The 26722-nt window shown below is 41.9% G+C and overlaps 1 protein-coding gene across 1 annotated transcript in view; it reads left to right on the forward strand.

Moving 5' to 3' along the window:
* Positions 1 to 26722, forward strand: part of PKDCC (protein kinase domain containing, cytoplasmic) — a 106795-nt gene that overhangs the window by 52099 nt on the left and 27974 nt on the right. Inside the window, exons 4-5 of the mRNA XM_089677829.1 lie at positions 3462 to 3541; positions 5200 to 5307. Of these exons, the coding sequence (XP_089533955.1) occupies positions 3462 to 3541; positions 5200 to 5307 (188 nt within the window). The remainder of the gene's footprint in view (positions 1 to 3461; positions 3542 to 5199; positions 5308 to 26722) is intronic.

The following is a 26722-nucleotide window of genomic DNA, read 5'->3' on the forward strand; positions in this document are numbered from 1 at the left end:
CGCATCATTGAGGGGTGGTCTTGCCAGGATTTGAAAAGGGGGGTTGGGTCTTGTCGGAGTCAGTCGGAGCCACTTTGCCCGTTCATCAGACTTACAACTAAGGTTATGGCACTGCAAGCAAAGAGTGTTAGCAACTTAGGCTCCATTCACACCTAAGCATTCCATGATTACATGCAAAAGTGTGCGTTTTTGTGCCTATTCACAGAATGCATAAAAAACACATGTTGCACTTCCGGTGTCCTTCAAAAAACGCATAAAGCTCAACGCCAAAAAAAATTACAGGAGCATAGGGCTGCACTATGTGCATAGTGTGAAACCGCACACAAAAACATACATTTACAAGACCCTAGATGTGGACCTCGCCTATCAGCTAAACTTCAGACTTGCATGGATTTCCTCCCACACTCCAAAGACATGCTGGTAGATTAGTTGGCTCCTGTCTAAATTGGCCCTAATATGTGTATGTATGAATGTGAGTTAGGGACCTTAGATTGTAAGCTCCTTGAGAACAGTGACTGATGTGAATGTCCCATATATGGAAAGCGCTGCTTAACCATTAGCCGCCCGGCCAATGGCCGTTTGGCGGCTTCAAAAGTGTCTCTGCACTCCGGGTGCACGCCGTTTGCGCTAATGCAGAGCGGCGCAGCAGTGCGATCTGTCACCGGCCGTGCACCTCGGACACGGCCGATGACAGATCCGAGTACCGACTCCCGTTGCTGGTACCATGTGACCTGCTGTGACTAATCATGCCATCCATTGTGACCTGCTGTGCCCTCATGATGCCATCCATTGTATACTAGCGCCTAGCTGTGAATGGTCACAGCTAATCACATGCACATGTCATGTGATTAGCTGTGACCAAATCACAGCTAAGCACAAAAAAAAAAAAAAAAAAAAAAAAGAAAGCTGAATGAATCGATTTCATTCAGGTAAATGATTGCTTATAGCAAAGTAATTCTTTGCTATAAGCAAATTGTGTAAAAAAAAAAAAAAATACTGATCACTTCCCCAAAGTAGTACAATGTTACTATGGTAACATTGTACTACTTTGGTCATAGTAAAATATGAAAAACAAATCTTAAAAAAAATAAAAAAAAATGTAATAAAAAATTAAATATAATAAAAAAAAAAATAAATTAAAAAAAAAAATATATATATTTTTTTTTCATACTGTCACCAGTCAGTGTCCCTGTTCACCGCCATGCCAGTTATATGATGACGCTGTACTGCACTGGTGACAGTATGTAAAAAAAAAAATAGTGAAAATAATTTTTTTAATTTTTTCATTTTCCGAAAAATTATGACAAAAAAATACAACTTCAAAAAACTCGCCATGCCTCTTATGAAGTACGTCGGACTGTCTACTCTGCAAAAAGGGGTCATTTGGGGGATATCTGTACTATTCTGACATTCGTGGACCTCAAGAAATTAGATTGGCTGTCAGTACTTCAGGATTGATCAATATTCAGATCTATACCATAGTTTGTGAACTCTATAACTTTCCTACAAACTAAAAAATACATCCTAATTTGGGTTATTTTCACCAAAGACATGTAGCAGAATACATCTCGGCCTAAATTTATGAAGAACAATTATTTATTTGTAAACTTTTATAACAGAAACAAAGAAAAAATGTGTTTTTTTTTCAAAATTTTTGGTCTTTTTTTGTTAATTTAGCAAAAAATAAAAGCCCCAGCGGTGATTAAATACCACCAAAAGAAAGCTCTAGTTGTGTGAAGAAAATGATAGAATTTTAGTTTGGGTACAGTGTTGTATGACCGCGCAATTGTCATTCAAAGTGTGAGAGCGCTGAAACCTGAAAAATGGCCTGGGCAGGAAGGTGTCAAATTGCACGGTATTGAAACGGTTAAATTGACAGCACTATATAAGTACCTGAAATAAATATTTAAAATGCAAGCACTAAAAGTACCCAATATCAGGATCTTGCAGTTTACTGTGAGTCTGTACAGTTCAGAGCGGGGGACAGAGGAGTAGCACAATCAGGTGCATTGCACTGCAAAGACTGTGATGTTGATAGAGAACAGAGCGATAAAGAGAAGAGCTGTGCCACTCAAAACCAGCTGCTGACAGACTGTGGGGTAGACTTACTAAAACTGGAGCGCTCAGAATCTGGTGCAGCTGTACACGGTAGCCAATCAGCTTCTAACTTCAGCTTGTTCAATTAAGTTTTGACACTAAAACCTGGAAGCTGATTGGTTTCTATGCACCAGATTTTGCACTCTCCAATTTTAGTAAATCTCTCCCTATATGTTCAATTACCATTGTGGTTAAAGCCAGCCTTACATTCACAACAAATGCAGCTTCCAATCCACTACATAATATTAATCAATATTAAACCCTGATAAAGGAGGTACTTTTTGGCTTTTGAAAACGCATTGGTTCAGTTTTAATTCCATTTTATTTGATTTTGGAGTAAGGTTGTTTTAGAACATTAACATTTTTCAGTGTGGCGCTTCAATTTTGAATTTGTTCAGTTACAAGCCAGGAGGATAGTAGAGATTCTTTGGCATGGAGAAGCAGCCTGCCCATAATCCAGATACCCTGATCAATCTACCGTTTTCATTTTTAGAACAGAAAGCCAATCTTTAGACTCCAGCACTTCCACTCCACTTCCCCCAAAATTTGAAGAAAAGAATGTGTCAGTGTGTTGCTTCCCTTTTCACTGTCCAGCCATTGAATTGATACCTGTAAGTGCAAGTGAAACTGCAGCAGAGGAAGTACAAGTCTCCTCCCTTCCTAGATAGGGTTGTATCATGGGGCAGAGCTGAGCTAGATGGACAGAAGGAAGAATCCTTTGGAAGGTAAAACTACTCTCATATAAGTATTTGCTTTTTGCATTTAGCTTTAACCATCACACTGCCCATTGAGCGATCTCATATTATTAATTTTCAACAAAAATGAAAGTGAAAAATGAAATAGTTGGGTAAAAGCTAGTATATGAAGCAGCTCTGGTCTTTTCTGAAGAAAAGTTCTGGGCTGCAAAAGCCCATTACAGGTATAGCTTCAGTTCTACATTTTCCTACTACTGTTTTATTCATTATGATTTGGATATTTCTTTCCAAGACCTCTGGCGCTAGTAGTCTGAAACACTGGCAGAACACACCCAGAATTAGAAAGTTCTTCCATCGGTTAGAGAAGTGCCATAAATTTCCCCCGAGTGCCAGACATCCCTGCAAATAGCCACAATCTACTGAGCGCTGCAGCGAGTGGCTGTGTTAATGGAGCATTTACGGGTGATTACAAGGCAGCCTTGTACTTGGCGGTCCTTGTCTCTGCAGTGCCAGGCTCCCACATTAGGATATTATGATATATGGCTGTGTTTCCTGAACAGGGTGAGCGGCTTATTGCACTTTGGAATTTTTTTTTTTTTTTAAATAGTGTAATTATATGAACGGAGCCACTTACAGAACAAGCTGCTTCATGTTGTTATTTCTTTGCAGGTTTTTCTTTACATATCTCCTGCCGCATAGTGCACCTTCCTCCCTGAGACCCCTGCTGGATGCCATAGTCAATGCCACAGGTACCTAAGGAATCTATGTCTCTGTCGGTCCTCGGCCTATGATCAGTTAAAGACCAAACTGAACTTCCCTGTAAAATGCTGTGAATAGGTTCCAAAAAGTGATCACAGTCCTTTCATTTATTTAGCTAGTAAAGCAGCCACTGCCATAGTAAAGTAGCCTATATCCTACCCAAGGGCGGGCTGACCATTTGGAAACTCGGGCACTGCCCAAGGGCCTGGGGTCAGTAGGGGGACCCATGAGATGCCCCTGGTATCTTTTTCATAGGCTTTTTTGAGTTTGGGCAAGGACACAGGGGCCCCATGATCTGGGGCAGACTGACAACTCATGGGGCCCCCCCTGGGGAATAGGGCCCCGGGGGCCCCATGAGTTGTCAGTCTGCCCCAGATCCTACCACCAAGGTTAGCTGCTCTCTGTGTGGCTGCAGTGGCCTAGAGATTCTATGGGCCCCCTGCTGAGTCAGAGCAAGAGCTCTCCAATCAACGGGAAGCATGAGATTTGATGAATGGAGAGCTCTAGCTTTGACTCACTCTGGGGAGTTGGATCAATGCAGAGAGGCCACTGCCTCCACTCAAAGAGCAGCTTTTTTTCTCCACAGCATAAAGGCAAGAGACAGGCAACTTTATTATTGCTATGGCTGCCTCACCAGCTAAACAAAAGATAAATCTGAGCCTACTTGCTGTTCTATTGCACCTGGAATCAAGTCACATTGTTTTACAGTTGTGTTTAATAGGCCTTTAAACTGTTTCACTTATTAACCTTTCCCCTTTCCCTCTCCCTCTCCCTCTCCTCTCCTTTCCTTTCCCCTCCTCTCCTTTCCTTTTCTTTCTTTTCCTTTTCTTTTTATTTTCTCCTTTCCTTTCCTTTCCTTTCTTTTCCTTTTCTTTTTATTTTCTCCTTTCCTTTCCTGTCCTTTTCCTTTTCTTTTTATTTTCTCCTTTCCTTTCCCATGCCCTCTTTTCTCTCCTTTTATTTCATCTTTCCTATCCTTTCCTTTCCTCCTTCCCTTTTCCTCTCCTTTCCTTTTCTTTTCTTTCCTCTCATTCCCTCTCCTTTCCTTTCCCATCCCCTCCAATCCTCTCCTTTCCTATCCCATCCCCTCCTTTCCTCTCCTATTATATCCCATCCCCTCCTTTCTTCTCCTATTATTTCATCTTTTCCTTTCCTCTCCTTTCCTCTCCTTTCCTTTCCTTTTCTTTTCTTTTCTTTTCCTTTCCTTTCCTTTCCTTTCTTTTCCTCTTTCCTCTTTCTTTTCCCCTTTCCTTTCCTTTCCTTTCCTCTTTCTTATGCCCTTTCCTATCCTTTCCCTTCTCACTCGATCCAATCATTCAACTATTGTTTGGTTTAGAATTGCACCTCCACATTGACATTTATCTAATATCTAATAATAGAAGTTACTATAAGCTTTCAAGGTTATACTATATTTAAAGGGAAAACGTTTTTTATTTTTAGAATATCCAAATGTTAAAAAAATAGTTTTATCGCTATATGCATTTTAAAGGCCTCCGTATTTTCTTTCAGCATTCTATAAGGTCCATTCCGGAGTTTACGCTGTCACTGTTTTACTGAGAGCATAGCACAGCTAACATTTACATGTAACAATGATCCTAGAACTGGGATGCCCCTTACTCTTGTTTAATCAGCCTGTTTTCATTTGTAGGAGAGCTGCGCTGGGGAATCGATGAAACCACCACACAGTTTGAAAGGGTACTTTACTTATACAAGAGCGGCTTGTATCTCTCCAATGCCACTAATGTACCTAAAGCTGGTAAGTATTCACTTTAAATGATGTTCATTTAACTTTTTGCTGAGTGATATATGTCATCACGGTGTAATTATGTCTTCAAGAGCTGCATAAGATACAAGACGTCCTTTGTGAATGGTGCAGCGGTAGCCTCTATCTGTGCTTGTACCTGTTTTTTTCCACCAACACGTTTAATAAAGGAATGTATAATAGTGTTTTTTTTAGAATCTCCCTATGGAGAGATTCAATGGAATCTCCCAATGGAAGTCCCAATGGAAATTTCCAGGGAGTGAAAATACCTCCTTTACCAAAGCATCTGAAATCAGTTTTAAAAAAATAAAATCATACAATTATGTTAAAAGAATTTGTCAAAGTGTATTAAAATATGCTATATACTATACTGCAGCAGGGGTGGACTGACCATTTGAAAACCCAGGCACTGCCCGAGGGCCCAGGGTCAGTAGGAGGCCCCATGAGATGCCCCTGGTACCTTTTTCATAGGCTTTTTTGAGTTTGGGCAAGGACACAGGGGCCCCATGATCCCCTATTGCCCGAGGGCCCCATGAGTTGTCAGTCCGCCCCTGTACTGCAGATTACCAGTCCTGGTGGCTACATTCGTTTTTTTTAGGCTAAGATTATTTTCTGCAAAATTAAAATGTCATGCTTACAGTGTTTAGTGAATGAAATTACAGTAAATTACATTTGTTTGGTAGATTCTGCATTTACCCTATTTAACTTTCCCTAAATATAATATAATATTTATTAATATAACATAATAAATGAAGTTCCACAATTAAATCCTTTAAAAATATACATATTAAGAACAAAAAAAGTTCTAAAATCTTGTTATTCACTGTGTTCCTTAGGCTGCTTGAAACAATGTATCAAAAACACATATGCCTTTTTGATGCTTTTCCGGTGCATTTTCTGGAGGCCCGACTCCTAGCATGCACCTTTGGAACATGGACATGTCACTCAAAAAACGCACTAAAACTGTAACCACGGTTGTATTTGATGCGTTTTTTTACGTGTTTTATTTCCATGCGGAGCTGTTTTTTTGGTGCGATTTTGAAAAGTGCACCAAAGATGCAGCATCAGGCCTTTTCAAAATCCACCACACCCGCAGCACAATGGTGTGAAGAGTCCCATAGGATTTAAAGCAAAATATTTTTATTGCAGGGTTTTTTTTGCATTTTTTCCTAGGTAAATCTCCAAATCAAAAGCAGAGTTCTCAAAAGTGCTCAGCAAATTTATTTATTTCAGGTATTTCTATAGCGCCATCAATTTATGCAGTGCTTTACACATATATTGTACATTCACATCAGTCCCTAACCCTCAAGGAGTGTACAATCCAAGGTCCCTAACTCACATTCATATATTAGGGCCAATTTAGACAGGAGCCAATTAACCTACCAGCATGTCTTTGGAGTGTGGGAGGAAACCGGAGTACCTGGAGGAAACCCATGCAGGCACATGGAGAACATGCAAACTCCCGGCAGGTGGTGCCATGGTTGGGATTTGAACCAATGATCCTAGTGCTGCCAGATGGAAGTGCTAACCATTTAGCCACCGTGCTGCCCAAATGCCCCCACCACTTATTCCACCACTGATCTGATGAGAATGTACCCCTTAACTGACCCTTCCCTAGAGAACGGGTCAAAGTGCGATCAATACTTTTATCTCCAAATATATAGTGTTTAGCGAAGGCTGCTGCAATTAAATTAACGTGTTTCGTGATTGTCCTAAATGCTGCTCCCATCCTACTTAACTACCTTTCTACTTAATATAATATAAAAATTAATAAAGTGTTCTAAAATAAATTCAAATCCATATACATATACATATACACAAAAATATACCGTATTTGCCGGCGTATAGGACGACTTTTTACCCCTTGAAAATCTTCTCAAAAGTCGGGGGTCGTCTTATACGCCGCCGCCCCCCCCTTCCCCCAATGGAAGGGACACTAAGTACAGGGGTGGGCAGCGGCTGTTTCTTACCTGGTTCCGGTCCCACGACGATCCGGTCCAGGAAGCGCGGCTGCGCCTTCAGTTCGGCCACTGGATGTTCGTGCGGCTGCTCGGCTCCGCCTCCTCACCAGTGATTGGCCGCCAGAACTGTAGCTCAGGAAAGGCACACAGGCGGCCAATCACCAGCGAGGGGGTGGAGCCGAGCGGCCCCGCGAAAATCGAGTGCAGGACCAGCAGGTAAGTGGTCAGTGTAGAGGTGCTGCTGCAACCACATATGCTGGCTGCAGCAACACTATACGAGAACAGGGTCAGCAAGTGTCAGTGGGAGGAATAGTGCCCCATCATTGGTGTCACTGATACCAATGATGGAGCACTATTCCTCCCACTGATACCAATGATGGGGCACTATTCTTCCCACTGACACCAACGATGGGGCACTATTCCTCCCACTGACACCAATGATGGGGCACTATTCCTCCCCCCCACTGACACCAACGATGGGGCACTATTCCTCCCCCCCACTGACACCAACGATGAAGCACTATTCCTCCCCCCCACTGACATCAACGATGGGGCACTATTCCCCCCCCCACTGACACCAATGATGGGGCACTATTCCCCCCCCCCCACTGACACCAATGATGGGGCACTATTCCACCCCCCACTGACACCAATGTTGGGACACCATTCCTCCCACTGACACCGATGATGGGGCACTATTCCCCCCACTGATACCAATGATGGGGCACTATTCCCCCCACTGATACTAATGATGGGGCACTATTCCTGCCACTGATACCAATGATGGGGCACTATTCCCCCCACTGATACTAATGATGGGGCACTATTCCTCCCACTGACACCAATGATGGGGCACTATTCCTCCCACTGATACTAATGATGGGGCACTATTCCTGCCACTAATGCCAATGATGGGGCACTATTTCTGCCACTGATACCAATGATGGGGCACTATTCCTGCCACTGATACCAATGATGGGGCACTATTCCTGCCACTGATACCAATGATGGGGCACTATTCCTGCCACTGGTGTGCATTGGAAGAGGGGTAGTCTTATACGGCGAGTATAGCTCAAACACTAAATTTTAGCAGGAAAAGTAGGGGGTCGTCTTATACGCCCAGTCGTCTTATACGCTGGCAAATACGGTAAATAGAATAGCAAAATTAGATCCTGTAAAATATATATAGTAACCAGCTCAAAAAGGTTCAAAACCTCCAGTTATTCACTGCGTCCTTTAGTCTGCTTTCATACCGGGATTCGCTGATCATCAGAGCTAGTGACAGGAGGGAGATCTGTGTTGGTAAACAACATAGATCTCTGTACTAATAACAAAGCAAAGCAGGGAAACAAAAACTGTCACATCCCTTAGTAAAAATGGTACACAGTACACACTACACATATAGTTAGGTACACAGTTAACCCTTTGATTGCCCCAGATGTTAACCCCTTCCTGCCCAGTGTCTTTAGCACAGTGACAATGCATTTTATCAGCACTGATCACTGTATTAGTACTGGTCATGCCAATGTCAGTTAGACAGTGTCAGAATGCCCACTGTACTATCACAGTCTTGCTATAAGTTGCTGATCACTGCAATTACTATTATAAAAATATAAAAAATTCCAGTAAATACCGTCATATGTAGATGCTAACATTTTCATGCAAACTAATTAATATACACTTATTGGGATTTTATTTTTACCAAAGACGTGTAGCAGAATACATTTTGGCCTAAATTTCTGAAGTATTTTTTTTAAGGAATATGTTTTATAGCAAAAATTAAAAAATAATGTTTTGGGGTTTTTTTACAAAATTTTCAGTCTTTTTTCATTTATAGCACAAAAAAAAACCCAGTGGTGATCAAATACCACCAAAAGAGAGCTCTATTTTTGTGATTTTTTTTTTTTATAAATTTCATTTGAATACACTGTTGCATGACCTCGCAATTGTCAGCTAAAATAGCACAGCGCCCTATAGTAAAAAATGGCCTGGTTATGAAGGGGGGTAAAACTTCTGGAGGGCAAATAAAATGTGATAAAAAATAATATGCCCTTCTTTTGTAAAGCGCTGTGCAAACTGTTGGTGCTATATCAATCCTGCATAAGAATAAAAATGATTATTATTATCATTATTGATAATAATAATAATATTTATTCTTAAAAATGTTCCCTCCCTACTCCTACCTTTCCTGCACACCCTGTCTAGGCGAATGACTTGTACTGGAGGCAGGACTGAACACTTTTTTGGAAAAAAAAAAGGGTAAACATTATAAAAAAGCCGATATTCAGCAAGTGGAGCAGAGGAGGGATGGACAGGAGGGACTTTTAATTTGAGGGTGAAGATCCGTTTTAAGGCCAGGTTCACAAGGCGGCAGTCTCTGAAACGTGAGCTGTTGTTGATTGTTTTTCAGAGGTGGCAGTCAGTTTCTTCCAGACATTCAGGAGGCAATAATTTATGCAGTGATTTGCATGATCCTAACGCACCATAACCAAAAGTCAAGTGTCTGGCTTGCAGATGCAGCGCTATCCCATTAACTGCATTGGAAGAGTCTATGGGGCAGTGCTACCCATCAAGCTCAACCAGCCTTGTTAAATTTGCCGTCACTGAGTGACATGATTAAGATTCCATCGAGCTGCTTTGCCAGGCTTTCTGTGTGTGGTTGGGAAAGGGGGGGGGAGCAGTAAAAAACACTGAACGTGCGTTTTTACCGTCTGTTTGTAGAAAACAAAAACATTTGCACATACAACTTATTTTCCTCTGAAAAACGCTATACTCACTTCTTTCTGGTCCACGTGTGCAAGTTTCGGTGTTTTTGTTAAAACAGAAAAATAAAGTCGTCTACTGTAAATACCCGCGTATAAATCAAAATGTATCAATGCCGCGCAATAATAATTGTACAACTAGGAAATGAAAGTGTTTGTAGTAAAGCAGAACACATGCTTTCTAAAAGGCCGAGTGATCCCATTCTGCAGTGTTTCAAATCCTTAATAAAATGCTTGTTATAGTGAGGAGGGGGCGAGGAGCGAGCAGTATAACATATGGAGCAGTCGCCCTTCACGCATCGCCTTCACTGTTTTCGATAGGAAAAAAAAAAAAACAAGAGGTTCCTTTGAACAACACCAAGTGTGAAAAGTGATATTAACAATTACTCTGCAAATCCAGTGAAACAGCACGTGAAACCCAGCGTTCACATAAAACAAGGTTTAACAAGGTGAACCCTGATCGGGTTACAAAAAAATGTAGGCCTTAAGCTTTAAAAATGTTGGAGTTGTAAAACATTTATTGCGCTTTAAATTATAATGTACTCCTCACGTTGTTTCGGCAACCCCGATGCACTGTACAGAAAAGGCCTACAAAGCTTTTCCCGGTGTGGAGCCAGAGAGTGGAACTACCTGGCTGGCCCTGGGAAGAGTACTGTCATCCTCAGATTTCCTTTGAGAAATTTTGATATTTGTAGGAGATCTAGCAACTAAAAGTATAGAAATCTTTGTTTAAAGTGGTTGTAAACCTCAGACATGAAATATGAACAAAGCATATCCCTCTATAGTGTGTACTGGTCTCAGTTAAGAGCGATAAGTGTGATTTCTGTTCACTGCCTTGTTCCTCTGCTATAAGCATGAGTTACTTCTGATGGGTTTTCCTGACAACAAGAGAAAAATGGTGACAGGGGAGGGCACAGTCTCTGATTGACAGCCTTACATTGGCGTGCGCACAGGGTGTGCCAGATGTGCTTGGGCACACCCTAATAACCCCCTGTTCATTACTTTTATTTCTCTGTGTGTCAATGAGGAAATGGGAAAGATCTCCCACTGAGCAGCTCTGATTATTAAAGATGTGTGGAAACCAGGGGCGGACTGACCATTTGGAAACTCGGGCACTGCCCGAGGGCCCAGGGTCAGTAGGGGGCCCCATGAGATGCCCCTGGTACCCTTTTCATAGGTTTTTTTGAGTTTGGGCAAGGACACAGGGGCCCCATGATCCCCTATTGCCCGGGGGCCCCATGAGTTGTCAGTCCGCCCCTGGTGGAAACACTTCTCCTTCACTCTGAATCTGCAGGCAGGGAGATAATATGTCCGCAGGGAGCAAAGATACGCATGTGTGCTTGAGCTTTGGGGTGCACACCCTAATGCAATAGACTGCGCACACTTACGCAGCCTCAGCTCTGGTTCTGTGTGCGGGGGGGGGGTCCCTTCCCTACAATCAGCTCTCAGAGATCTCTACACTGATGTAACTTCAGCTTCCGGCCCCCTGCTTTTTGGAGCTGAGATCCTGTGTAAATTCTGCACTTTGAATGGATGTAGAGGACAGACATCTGCCGATAAACAGGTACAACTTGTGTAGGAGGATTTGTTTCACTTCTATGTATCAGCTGAGGCCAGTCACTTCACTGGGTATAGGTAAGGGGTTACAACCACTTTAACTATTCCCCTTAGGGTCCATTTACACTGTTGCAGTTTAACGAATGCATTGCAATGCACTAAAGTACATGTGCCCAACTTCCCTATAGTAAAAATAGTGTCTGTTCCCATCTCAGCGCTGCAGGGCTGTGTATTTTGGACAAAAAAAGTCACGTCCTATTTTTTCTGCAATTCTTTTGCATCGGGAGGCTCATAGAAGACAATGGCAGTGCATCAAATCACAGTATAACATGCATTTTGACGCAACAGGTATTACCAAGCCTTGGCCAATGGCCGATTGTGATACCCATTCCAAATCCTGCATTCACAACAGCATTGGTAATGTGTGTCAAGGTGCGTCAAAATGCAGGTCAACTCACAAAGGAAACGTATGTTGATGCCTGTCAACGCACCTCTTTAATACTAAAAAATACTGATCTATAGGGGTTACATGTCAGGGCAAAATTAAAAAAAAAAATCTCATTATTAGGTATCATTCACATATGTGTACTGACCTGTACTCCTTTGCAAAGGGCAGTCTTCAGCTCCCTGGGATGCACAGATGTTCCATGCAGGGGCATGCAGGCAGCCAGTTGAAATCAATGACAGGCGACTGGCTGCAGGAATCTACACTTGCACCCCAGAGTGCCTATCCATTGGGTCTGATGCACTGATGCAGTCTGTCTGCATCCTGATTCATGCACAAAAAGCGAAGAAAGGTCACCAGCACGCCAAGGATTCCTCAAAATGGGTCCAAAGTGTCACTTGGATTTTCTACGGCTCCCAGCCTGTGTTCTCTACAGCATCCAGCAATACCGAATAGCCATCTTCAGGAATGTGTGCTTTGGGAATATTGCATTTGGACCTGATCCATACACAAAAGTGCACTTAGAATTCACGTAGAGGTCCATGCAGGCAGGTCCATGCAGCTGGCTGCCTGTCATTGATTTCAACAGTTTGCCTGCACGTTCCTGCATGAAACCCCTGTGCATCTTGGGCGGCTAAAGGCAGCCCTTTGCATAGGCATGTGGATCAGTATAAATATAAATAAACAGCGCAAAATTAGATTCTTAATCACTCATAAGAACTTATAAAATATGTGCATAAATTAATAGTGCTTATCCTCACTCATAAATAAAATAAACCACCAAAAGTCCATGTGTTAAAAAAATTATATAAATGTGTAAACTTCTTTTCTTCAAAATTTCTTTAGATGTAAAAAAGGAACTTCCACCTTCCACCTGTGCACAAACCAACATCAAATACACTCACCAGAACTTGGTGAGTGAAAAACCTTTAAGGAATTTTAGGGATCCTAAACCCTCCTTGGTGTCACACTAGAGGAAATCTTCACCTTTCGAATAGGCTCCACCGTTCAACCAGAAGAAAAAACTCACATAGTATAATATTGTCACACAATAGTAACCTTTTAAAACAGAGATTAAGGCCACTCACATGTCAATCACTTGATAAAGGCATATTTATTAGATATAGTAGGCTTCAATTCAGCAAATCTACAGCCTCCTATGAGGAGTCCTGGCTTTGTTCCACTGTGGATGTGAGATTCCTGGAAGAAAAAGGCTGTAGATTTGCTGAATTGAAGCCTACTATATCTAATAAATATGCCTTTATCAAGTGATTGACATGTGAGTGGCCTTAATCTCTGTTTTAAAAGGTTACTATTGTGTGACAATATTATACTATGTGAGTTTTTTCTTCTGGTTGAACGGTGGAGCCTATTCGAAAGGTGAAGATTTCCTCTAGTGTGACACCAAGGAGGGTTTTGGATCCCTAAAATTCCTTAAAGGTTTTTCACTCACCAAGTTCTGGTGAGTGTATTTGATGTTGGTTTGTGCACGGGTGGAAGGTGGAAGTTCCTTTTTTACATCTAAAGAAATTTTGAAGAAAAGAAGTTTACACATTTATATAATTTTTTTAACACATGGACTTTTGGTGGTTTATTTTATTTATGAGTGAGGATAAGCACTATTAATTTATGCACATATTTTATAAGTTCTTATGAGTGATTAAGAATCTAATTTTGCGCTGTTTATTTATATTTATATTGTTTGTGTTTTTTCAAAATTTGCACAGTAGCAGCTTAGATTGATATTTTGAAGGTTTGGCGCAGGAATAAGTTTCTTATATATTTTTGATGTGGATCAGTATACCCGTGTTAATGAGGCCTTGCATGCATATTTTCTCATGTTTATCTCTTTAAAAATGTTGCACATAATACTCTAGTAAGGAAAATTGCTTGTTACATCCTGTGTGCTCCTTGTTTAGTCTGACAACACAGCTTTTTCTGCACGGAAATCCCAAGTAGTGTTGTCAGCCCTGCTTGTTGGACTATGGAAGTGCCCAATTCCCACCCCTCTCTGTCCCACTTCAATTTGATTTCTTTCCCAGCAAATCAGTTCTGCTGCTTTGACTCGGAATATCCTGCCTGTACATGTGGCACGTGCGGTCTATTTACAATAACTGGAGAGTGCAGAATCTGGTGCAGTTCTACATAGAAACCAACCAGCTTCCAGGTTATATTGTCAAAGCTTAATTGAACAAGCTGAAGTTAGAAGCTGATCGGCTACCATGCAGAGCTTCACCAGATTTTGCACTCTCCAGTTTTAGTAAATCAACCCCACTGTGTAGAAAAATGGGCTTATGGGAGGTGTAGTTCTGGGGGCATGCCTAGTGCACACACTTTTTACACGCCCAATTGTGAGCCAAAGTAGAGCAAACGACCAAAATAAGAGCAAACTACATGCAAGCACCAGGAAAAGTGATAGATTATTACATTTTATACAAGGCTGGAACCTAGGGGTCTTCTAAAAGAAATTGCTGTATGACTGTCAATGCCATTTGCAAAGCCATTTCTAAAAATCCCTGTTTTTTTCTTAAATGTTAAAGTGGAACTAAACTCCCAAAATGAAGTTATGTAGAATTGTGACAAGTTTTGTTTTCCCTATCTTTTTTAAACTTTTACCTCCACCTTGGTTAGAATTTGTTTATTTATTTCAGGTACTTATATAGCACCATCAATTTACACAGTGCTTTACATATATATTGTACATTCACATCAGTCCCTAACCCTCAAGGGGAGTACAATCTAAGGTCCCTAACTCACATTCATTCATACACATACTAGGGACAATTTAGACAGGAGCCAATTAACCTACCAGCATGTCTTTGGAGGGTGGGAGGAAACCCACAGAGGCACAGGGAGAACATTCAAACTCCAGGCAGGTGGTGCTGTGGTTGTGAGTTGAACCAAAAACTCTAGCAGTGACAAGTGGAAGTACTAAGCTTTTAGCCACTGTGCTGCCCATGACATCTACCTGGTCCTGCAGGCTCCTGGGATACTTACATCCCATCTCCCAGGAGGTTGTAGGATCAGCACAGAAGCAGCTGGGGGTGGTCTTAGGGTGGGTTGGACACATCATCAGAGCTGGCTTTCTGAACACAGAAAAGGCAGCCAAATGAGGAGGACCAACATGGTGGCATGGAACCTGCTGTGTGACACTCGAATTGTGGGTTGCAACGGGACAACATTGGATTTGCTGCGTGAGCGAACAAGTGCTGTAAAGTGCACAACATCACTGCAAGAAAGTAGAAAAAAAAACATGGGGGGGGTGAAAGTTGAGTACAACACTACTTTCCTATCATTTCCAGCTCCATCTAGTGGCCATAATACAGTATTTTCTCGACTGAGGAATTTCAGGACAAATACTGAAATCTGGCCACTAGATGGAGCTGATGATCACAGAAAACAAACATATTAGACAAAATAGGAGGATTATTTGTGATGGCTGAACAAATTCTTATGACATTCATACAGAAATTTTTTTAAAATCTCCAGATTTCACGGCTCCAGATATACCTCCAGATATCACGGCTCACAAAATAACAAGTGCTACTGCAACACATTGTAGATGTTCATTCCAGTGCACTAAATTCACATTTACAATGCACTGTAATGCACCTGTGTTAATAGGCACACCATTCAACATTCAGATAATATATACTCTTTGCGTTGCTTACGCTACTCTTAAGAAAATTCCGCAGGACCCATTTTTTTCATACATTGAGGAGCTTTGACGTATTGACTGTCTATTTATTTAGTATTCCGGTGTGAATGACCCTAAGGTGTATGAGATCTGGAATATTCCTGGGAATTAAACCTTGCGAAAGCAATGATTGTGTGATATCAGACAGCCAATAAACCTACGCGAGAAAAGTTCAAAAGTTTCTGTTGATTCACACAAAGACAAGGATGGTGTGAACTGTTTGGTAAAGGCACGCAGTGTGGCTCCAGGGTCACTGACCCAGAGTGTACCAGCAGGTGATAGCTGAAAAGGAACCTTGGGCCGCCTTCCAACTGGTAGCTAAAATTGGTAGTAAAGGCAGTCAGGTTTGCTGGGGCTGAAATAACTGGTCATTAAGAACGATTAAAATCAGATTGAAGGTAATCCCAGCTATGTAAAACAATGAAAATCTGGTCACAAGGCTTTTTTGGTCCGGGAACAAATCCTCATTGAGGTATGCGTGTCTAAAGAATCTGTCAAATGTCCATAAGGCGATGGTTTAACCATTTTGCTGCCAGAGACATTTTTTCGAATGCACTTTTTTTTAACATGAAAATTCACAAACCCCCAAATATTAGATTTTCTGGAAGCAGAGAAAAATGGCGGTAGTTGTTTTTTTATGTAACAGAATATTTGTGCTATTGTTTATCAAATCTATATTTTAGTGAAAATCTCAATTTCACCTGGCTGGATCACTGGTAAACAGAAATGGGAAGTAACATTTGCTATCTGCTCACCTGAGTCCATTCAAGCACAGTCAGAATTTTTAAGCCCTAGTGAAGGGGGAGTGTTTGGCCCCTTGAAACGCGTTGCTAAGAATCAGTTTTATCATGATATTACCTTGGATGCTTGTTTGGCACTCTCATTGGATTGTATGTGTGCTGTAATAGTTGTGGCAGCACACTGGCTCAATGGTTAGCCCTTCCACCTAGCGGTACCAGGGTTGTTGGTTCAAATCCCAACCACAGTATTGTCTGCCTGGAGTTTGCATGTTCTCCTTGTACCTGTGTGGGTTTACTCCCACATTCCAAAAACATGCTGGTAGGTTAAATAAATCCTGTCTAAATTGGCCCTAGTATGTGTATGTATGAATGTGAGTTAGGGACCTTAGATTGTACAGTTCTTGAGGGCAGGGACTGATGTGAATGTACAATATTATCCAGCTCCTATCCAGTTTCTGACCAGAAAGAGAGGGGATTCTTCAGGATTATTTATATACATGCGTATTACCAATACGCTTCTGGTTAGTGCGCATTTCTATCATTTGCACTGGAGAACAGCGAGCACTATTACAGGACTGCATTTTATCCATCTATGATATAAATTCCACATTCCATGTTTGGTTTTATGTCTATATTACTGTACCTATACTAGAGCAATATCGCTCAGCGCTGCATTTTATATTTGTATATCCATTTTGGGACTTTTTATGTGTTTTCCTTGAATGTTCAGCTGCTGACATTTTGGAGCGCTCACTGTAGCTTTTCTATTTATATATATATGCATGTAAAGCTCTGCATAAATTGATGGCAATAAATAAGTACCTGTAATAATAATAAAGGGTTAAAGAGAAATATTGAAAGAGAATTGCTACATCATTATGGAGATTTTTTAAATATAGCGCTTGAGATGATTGTAGCCGTATTAGTGTACTTGCGTCAGAAACAATGGAGTACTATCCATGGTATCTTTTTTATTTGCACTAACGCACAATTTTCAGGACAAGCTTTCAGGGTATGTATCCCTTCTTCAAGGTCCAAGCAGAACTACTGTAGTACTGCTTGGACCTTAAAGAAGGGGACATACTCTGAAAGCTTGTCCTGACAATTGTATGTTAGTGCAAATAACAAAAGTATCACGGTTAGTACTCAATTGTTTAAATATATCAAAACCCAAAAATGTAATATATTGCAGCATAGCAGTCCTTAGACGTGGCGGCTGCTTTCCCTTTTCATGTGAAGCACATTTTCTGCAAGCACAGAAAAAAATACACGGTGATCCTACTAGAATTCCACTGTCCTTTTAACTTCCAGAATGCGCAGAATGCAGAGTTTTATAAAAATGAAAAGTCAGCTGCTGCAAATCATGTCCTGCTGACTTTTAAAAATCAAGTACTTACCAGTCCATGGAGTCCAGCACTCTCTCCAGCAGCCAATTTTTCTCACCCCTGCTCCTCCTAGGCACCACCATCTTGGATTTGGGATCCAGATGTGACTTCCTGATGAATATCAGCTGGCTCTCCACTGTGCATGCGTGAGATCATGTGGCACAGTGACAAGATGTTGCGGAATGATGTGACGTGGCGCAGTGACGTGGTGTGTCCCAGGAGGCTATGGGCGGGAAGTAGACTGGGATGAATAAAGTCATCCTCACCAGGGGGAACATTTCAGAAATGTGAGGGGCTACTGGGGAACTTGTTCACCCCTTTGCAGGTCAGTTACAGGCTGAGGGGAGTTCCATTTTAAAGCATATTAGCTTTCTAAGCTATCTTCAATGAACTGCAACACACCTCCTCACTGTGTAATGGAGATGAGCAGTGGGGAGGTGTTTGTCGTCCAAATCAGGAGCGCGACCTAGAATGGCAACGTTGCTTCTCTCCATAGATACTGTAAAGTGACTGGGCGTTGTCACCCTAGAACAGGAATAATGTTACTGGCAGGATCATCAGGTAAAAATAAAGGGGAAAAAAAGAAAGAACAAAAAAGAAAACTAATGCAGTCATAACGTCTAACGGCTGGTATATTACATTTCTGTTTTTAGGTTTAGGTAATTGTTGCCTATTGCAAAATAGGATAAGTTACAGAAGTTTACAGTGAAATCTTAGTTATTCTACATTCCTTTTCTTCCATCACATTATTATTCTTTGGCACTTTGGGTCTCCCAGTATGATGTATGCATCTTTTAAATTTATGACTGCGTTTCTTGTATTAGGCAAGTATTTATTTGTTTTAAACATCATTAGTCTGGAAATTGACCAGAACTTTGACCTTTCTGATGATGTGATTTACTGCTGGGCGACTTCAAATTCCATTGACTTCATTTAAATAAGCTTCCTTTTTTTCAAAGAAGACAAAGCCCCTAGGATCATAAGCCCCTAGATCATTAGCTGGGAGATAAGGGCTTGGCGTGAGCCAGACAGAAATGGCGTTTACTTAGAATGAGACTTGTGCTCATCTAGGCAAGGATCAAAATTTCTAATGGCAGGAAGGCAAGAAAAGTTTTTGTTAATAGCTAGGCAACTATAAACAGTACTGTATTACATGTGTTGGAAACCAATGTATATATTTCACCCAAGGCAGGAAGCTGGTCCTCCCAAATACAGAAAACATGAATCCCATTGACAGGGTTCACAAGTAGACCATGCAAGAACGATATTGTGATACAGTCTGCTGACCTGGATAAGAGTTCTTAAGGATTAAAGGGGATCGATTGTTTATTTTTTTAAAAATATTGTAGATATACCGGTGAGAGAGATCAGGACGAGTCTGGTAATGTTTTAAAAATTCTTGTTATTATTATTTTTTAAATTATTATTATTATTATTATACAGGATTTATACAGCGCCAACAGTTTGTGCAGCACTTTACAAAATGAAAGTAGACATTACAGTTACAATACAATTTGGTACAAGAGGAAACAGAGGGCCCTGCTCGTTAGAGCTTACAATCTAGGAGACCATGTATTACAGAAATTAATAATAATATGGGGGGTAGACATGTTTGTCCATTACATATTCATTTTCTATCAGCTGCCAATGTTACATAATGCTTTTGTTTTATTTGTCTTGCTTGCAAAAAATACCTATGAGTTGGCTCTACTCTACGGGCGGCTGGTATGTCATGTCAACTGTTGTTAAGATATACGCTCTATATACAGTATTCCCTGGATTATTATTATTATTGCCAGGACTTTTTTTCTCAAAGAATAGGTGCAGGTACTCCCCTGTTCTGAGTCATCCCTTATCTCCACCCCCTACCCACCTCTGAGCACTGGCCCTTGGTTCCACCCCCTACCCACCTCTGAGCACTGGCCCTTGGTTCCACCCCCTACCTACCCCTGAGCACTGGCCCTTGCTTCCACCCCCTACTCACCTCTGAGCACTGGCCCTTGGTTCCACCCCCTACCCACCTCTGAGCACTGGCCCTTGGTTCCACCCCCTACCTACCCCTGAGCACTGGCCCTTGCTTCCACCCCCTACTCACCTCTGAGCACTGGCCCTTGGTTCCACCCCCTACCCACCTCTGAGCACTGGCCCTTGGTTCCACCCCCTACCTACCCCTGAGCACTGGCCCTTGCTTCCACCCCCTACTCACCTCTGAGCACTGGCCCTTGGTTCCATACCCTACCCACCTCCCAGTACAGAACCAAGTATAATTTTGTGATGTTAAGTAATTTAAATGGATTGTGTTAATGACAGCAAGAAAAGCCGTAAAATAGATCCCCTGCAGCCAGCAACAATAGACCCCCACCAGCAACAATAGATCTCCCAGCAGCCAGCAAAAGTAGACCCCTACTTAAAGAGTAGATCCATCCTAGCACCAATGAACCCCCAGCAACAATAAATCCCCCACCAGCAACAATAGAGCCCCAATAATAGACCACCAGCAGCCAGCATCAATAGAATCACCAGCAGCACACCCCAACACCCCTTGCCATTACATACATGTTCCCCATGTTCCCGCTATAAAAAAAAGTCCTTTTTATTATTACTAAGATACAGGATTTATATAGCGCTAGTTTGGGCAGTGCTTTATAATATACAGGGAGACAGCACAGTTACAATAAAATACAAGAGGGTTACGAGGGACCTGCTCATAAGAGCTTACAATCTAATAAGGTGGAGCAAGTGGTACAAAAAGGTAATAACTGTGAGGGATGAGCTGATGGAAGAATTAAACATTCAGTTGTTAGTTGGCGGCAGGATAGGCTTCCCTCAAGAGATGAGTTTTCAGGGCTAGCCTAAAGGTGGCTCGAGTAGGATATAGCGGGACAGATTAAAGCAGAGAGTTTCAGAGGATGGGAGAGGTTCTAGAGAATTCCTGGAGATGAGCATGGGAGGAAGAGATGGCCAGACAGATTGAGGTAGAGAGTTCCAGAGGATGGGAGAGGCTCTGGAGAAGTCCTGGAGACCAGCATGGGAGGAGGAGACAAGAGATCTAGAGAGCAGAATGTTTTGGGAGGAGCGTAGAGGACAGTTTGGGTGATATTTTAAGACAAGATGGGTGACTCTGGAAGCCTAACCTGTACGCCAATACTGAATCTCTGCATTTTCCAGTTTGTGGGTATTTGTTGAATCCTCCATTTAGTGAAAATGGTGATAGTAACTCAGAGAAGAATAGTGGATGGCTTTGTAGGTAGTTGTTAGTATTTTAAATCTAATTTGCTGGGCAATTGGAAGCCAGTGGAGGGTTTGGCAGATAGATCAGTTTTGCATCAGTAATTATGATAGGCTGAAGGGGGACAGCCTGCGTAGTAGTAGTCCTAAGAGAAGGGAGGTGCAAGAGTCAAGGTGAGAGACAAGAAGAGAGTGAATGAATAGCTTGGTGGATCAGCAATCTCTGATGTTATAACCTATCATGTATCCGTTATGACAGCCACTCCCAGTGGTCACGTGATCAGGAACTCCACCTCCATCTTCCCTCAGGATCCACCTAAAGGGCCTCTCGTCAAGGGATTAATACAATAACAAAAATATGGAAGAATCCCCTTCCATGATATAGAGAGTTACTAAACTGTATATATTCTCCTCTTAGACAGTTGTCACCACAATAAGTGTCTTCACTGGTAGACTTCTACTTCTTCTCTGTGCCACTGACAACTCGAAATTTTGGATGATCCTGTCACAGCGGCCAATTAAATAAAACTTTGCACTGTATCTAAATCTAGACAAAAATGGTCTTTGATACACTTTAAGGAAGGGCTACACCTCCTTCTTCAGATATTTGTTGGGGAAAGTCCTGCTATGTAAGTTGGTAAATTGTCTATTCGCCTAGTGTCTTGAATAGTGGTGTCCACTCTACTGAATCACAAGATTTTTCTGTATTCGCTCAACGTTTTCAGTTATATCTGGGAAAATCAGTTACGTCTGGTGTCACCACCAGGCTGAGCATTTTCAGGAGAAGAACCTATTGACCAGGATGGGTTCTTCACACTAATCACTATCGCTCCTACTGTCTGAGACATACCAGAGTGTTTATGGATTTTGTGAACATGCAGTCTTGACTGTACATGCATGCTTACTTTATAATAATTTTTTTAAAAAGATGAATTCTGGTGTTGATACTTGCAGATCTCCTTAGAAAGTGGGAGGATAGATGTGGAGACATAATCCAACTGCCTTCAAACAAAATTATTTTCAGATGCCACCATAAACATGAGATGCTCTTTTATTGTTCAAAAATAAAAATGGGTTGAGAAGCTTAAAGGGGAATTCAAGTTTCATGAAAAAAAAAAATAGTATATACAATTGCCACACAAGCCATTTTATAATTGAATGTTATTAAAAACGATCTTTCTATTTTCATGTGAAGCGGGTGTAATTTTCTAAAACTGTCCAAACAAAATGCAATATGGCAACGTTGACTAAAAGTGTATGGAATGTCCCCAGAAATTTCATTTACTTCTTGTGTAATTGGCTCACTGATTTTCTCAGAAGTCTATTGTAAGAGTCAAATACAATTTTAGGCATCCTCTGCAGTAGGGTTTTTTAGCTACTTTTTAGGCCTCATGCACTTGAGTTAAACAATGTTCCTGTTACAAGTGTTTGAACTTTTTCTGCCTCTAAGTGCCCCTCTATGTTAACCTATGTGTCCATGGACACATAGGAGTTTAGAGGGAGAAAAAAAATTACTTGTGTATTCAGGAGAGGAATTTTTTAATATAAAAAAAGCTTAAAAGCTAGGAGCATTCCCGTGTTAATGCACTTTAATGACGAGAATTCTGGCCTATAAAATGTATTAGTGCCAGATGTGAGAACCCGCAGAAACTCGCGTGAATGGTCTTTGCAAAATGCGACTTTTACCTCATTTTTGATGCTGCTAAACTCCTGTAGGTGAAAAAAGTATTAACAGAATACAATGTACAGGAAGCCCTAAAGTGGTTCTAAATGTTTGCATTCTATGCATGAAGGTAAAAAACCTTCTGTGTGCAGAGGCCCCCCCTAATCATTACATGAGCCCCCTCTGATCCAGCGGCGTTCACGACATCCTCTGCTGTCTGAGGACTCTTCCTCCTCATTGGCAGGATTTCAATCACATGAGGAGAGACCGGGGCCGAACCATGGCTCTATGTATCTTATGGATGTATAGAGCAGCGGCTTGGGGATGAGCATGCAACGGTGCCCCCAGGGCAAGTAACTTTTTCATGGGGGCACTGTCTGAAGAGGAGAAGCCAGGAGCACCAGCAGGGACCCAAAAAGAAGAGGATCAGGGCTGCTCTGTGCAAAAGCACTGCACAGAGCCAGTAAGTATAGACATGTTTGTTATTTTAAGAGAAAAAAAGAACAAAGCTTTAGTGTCACTTTAAGGGTTCATTGTGATGCAGGCACTGAAAATTTCATTATTAGAACACTGAAAAGGCACCAGACGTTTATAATAAACCAGACCCTCCCAATCGGAAATCAGTCTTGCAGGTTTTTGACTGTGGAAGCCTAACCTGTACGCCAATACTGAATCTTTGCATTTTGCAGTTTGTGGGTTTTTGCTGAATCCTCCGTTTTGTGAAAATGGTGATAGTATCTATACAGAATCCAGCCTTTAGAACCATGAAAAACTACAGTAAACTGGTATTCTGGATCTTCTGGTCTTCCCCTGTCATTTATATTCTATTAATTTATGATTACTATATATCTGTATAAAATATCATTTTATTGTATAAATATGTAATCGTAGTATTGCTAATAACATAGGTCAGGCTTGCTTGAAACCTTGCCTATACTCTCAGGGTCTGCATATATGAGACTTTTGTTTTCAATTAGTTTTCAATTGGCATCAAACGATTATATGGTATTTGGAAAGCCTTAAGGGCAAAATTATAAGGTAAATATTGTTCTAATCTACAGCCATTTCCTAGATGCTGCTCCTCTAGCAGAACAAAACAAGCAGAAACAGACATCCCGAACCTACTCTAGAGAAATAGGAGTAGCACTCAACCTTCATCTCGGCCGTCATTCTGTGTGCCGAGCCAAAGAAGTTTAATCCATTCCATGGTGCTTCGTTGCAACAATTAGTCAATGCGGAACCTTAATATCCAAATGACAAAAAAAATCCTAAGGGCTCTTTCACTCGGGCAGTCAGAGGGTAGTAGAAACAGACAGTTGAGCTGAAGTTTTACTGCCCCCACCCCCCAAACAAACACCTATATTCTAAGAATGCAGCCCAACGGGGCTTTGCTTTGTGGCAATTTTTCTTGGCTTGTAGAGGTCAATAGGAGCCCCCACTCACAAATCACAATTGCTTCTACTGAGACCCTCACTAGGCATGGTTGATCATTGCCATGCTCAAGTACAGTCACCCCCCTGTGGTTCCCCTGTGGTTTGTGCTCACACTGTGCTTGGAAGAAAGTGTTCCCAGGATCACTCATGACATCACCTCTACTAGCCAGGCCACACTGCTTCCGTTCTCAGTGGTCTACGAAAAGTTCTGTGTGCAAGCACAGTTTGCGCTCACACTGAAGCAAACCATTCCAAACTTCAAGTGAACGGTGCCGCAGACCACCTCTTCCAAGCAGTCCCCAGCACGGTATGCTAAACCTTTCCTGGGTACAGTTCAGAGCATTCAAACTAAACAAAAAAAATGGACTAAGAGGATGAACTATGCCCCAACACGGTTAAACACCCAGTGGTCTATATATTTAAAAAATTGAAGTACTGCATGATGACCACTAGATGGAGCTGAGGAGCATAGGAAATACATCTTTGTAATGAGATAAAATGTAACAATTCGGGAGTCCAATAAAGGACTAAGCATTGGTTACAATTATTGGCTAATTCCCTCTAGTGTTCTCTAGAATTGTTAAATTGTACCTTTTTTTTTATACAAAGAATAATTTCCTAGGCTCCCCAGCTCCATCTAGTTGCCATAATTCTCTATTGTACTACTGTTCATATTAAAAGACCATTCATTCAGAGGAGAAAATATTAGTTTTTGCCTAATTCGTACAGAATGAACATGCGTGCACATACACTGGACTATGAAAAACTAAACTCTCTCTATCAACATTACCTATTTTAATTCTTATGGTTCTAGCGTTAGTAAATAGATAGGAAGGTATATTATGTTTACTTGTTTTAAACTTTTTTTTAAATTTCTTCATTTGCTTCCTGGTTTCTGGCCTAGGCCAAATGATGTCATACATCCCAGGTCTTCAGGAGGGGAAGGAGGGAGGAGGGGCTTTCTCAGCTAAGCACACCCTCCTGTCTGCTTTCCTGAGCAGATAGATTTCAGGAAATAAAGTTTACATGAACCATCTGCCCTTACTCAAGATGGCCGTGGCTAAAAATTCTGGGGGGGGGGGGGTGTTTTTCAAACTGATTATTCAACAAAATTAGGCAACGGAGACATGGATGGATGTGTGAGTTTGCTTTGAATATTAAAAATGAATTAATTTTTGATTTGTGGTGCTCAGACACAGTTCAGTTCCAGTACGACCTTCATGTGAGTATACCCTGAGAGGTAAGAGAGAACAAAGGAAGTGGAAGTGATTGAGAAGAGAGACAAAGAGGGACAAAGAGACAGAATAGGAAGAAAGCAGAGGGGTGAGGAGGATATGAGTGACTGAGCAGAAAAGGAGAGAGAGAAGGGAAGAGAAGAGAAGGGAAGAGAAGAGAGGGTAAGGAAAGAGAAGAGAGGGTAAGAGAAGGTAAGAGAAGGGAAGAGAAGAGAGGGTAAGGGAAGAGAAGAGAGGGTAAGGGAAGGGAAGAGAGGAGAGGGTAAGGGAAGGGAAGAGAAGAGAGGGTAAGAGAAGGGAAGAGAAGAGAGGGAAAGGGAAGAGAAGAGAGGGTACGGGAAGGGAAGAGAAGAGAGGGGAAGAGAAGAAAGGGTAAGGGAAGAGAAGAGAAAGGAAGGGAAGAGAAGAGAGGGGAAGAGTAGGAGGGGAAGGGAAGAGAAGAGAAGAGAGGGGAAGAGAAGAGAGGGGAAGAGAAGAGAGGGGAAGGGAAGAGAGGGTAAGGGAAGGGAAGAGAAGTGAGGGGAAGGGAAGAGAAGAGAGGGGAAGAGAAGAGAGGGGAAGAGAAGAGAGGGGAAGGGAAGAGAGGGTAGGGGAAGGGAAGAGAAGAGAGGGTAAGGAAAGAGAAGAGAGGGTAAGGGAAGAGAATAGAGGGGAAGAGAAGAGAGGGTAAGGGAAGAGAAGAGAGGGTAAGGGAAGAGAAGAGAGGGGAAGAGAAGAGAGGCTAAGGGAAGAGAAGAGAGGGGAAGAGAAGAGAGGGTAAGGGAAGAGCAGAGAGGGTAAGGGAAGAGAAGAGAGGCTAAGGGAAGAGAAGAGAGGGGAAGAGAAGAGAGGGTAAGGGAAGAGAATAGAGGGGAAGAGAAGAGAGGGTAAGGGAAGAGCAGAGAGGGGAAGAGAAGAGAGGGGAAGGGAAGAGAAGAGAGGGGAAGAGAAGAGAGGGTAAGGGAAGAGAAGAGAGGAGAGGAGAAAAAGAAGAGAGGGTAAGGGAAGAGAAGAGAGGGTAAGGGAAGAGAAGAGAGGGGAAGGGAAGAGAAGAGAGGGGAAGGTAAGGGAAGAGAAGAGAGGGGAAGGTAAGAGAAGAGAGGGTAAGGGAAGAGAAGAGAGGATAAGGGAAGAGAAGAGAGGGTAAGGGAAGAGAAGAGAGGGGAAGGGAAGAGAAGAGAGGGGAAGGTAAGGGAAGAGAAGAGAGGGTAAGGGAAGAGAAGAGAGGGGAAGAGAAGAGAGGGTAAGGGAAGAGAAGTGAGGGTAAGGGAAGAATAGAGGTTAGGACAGAAAGGCAGATGGGTAGCAGATGAGTAATGACATT

This window comes from Staurois parvus, unplaced genomic scaffold (genome assembly GCF_062004578.1).
Source record: "Staurois parvus isolate SC_StPar_1 unplaced genomic scaffold, SC_StPar_1.0 ptg000192l, whole genome shotgun sequence".
Classification (NCBI taxonomy): domain Eukaryota; kingdom Metazoa; phylum Chordata; class Amphibia; order Anura; family Ranidae; genus Staurois; species Staurois parvus.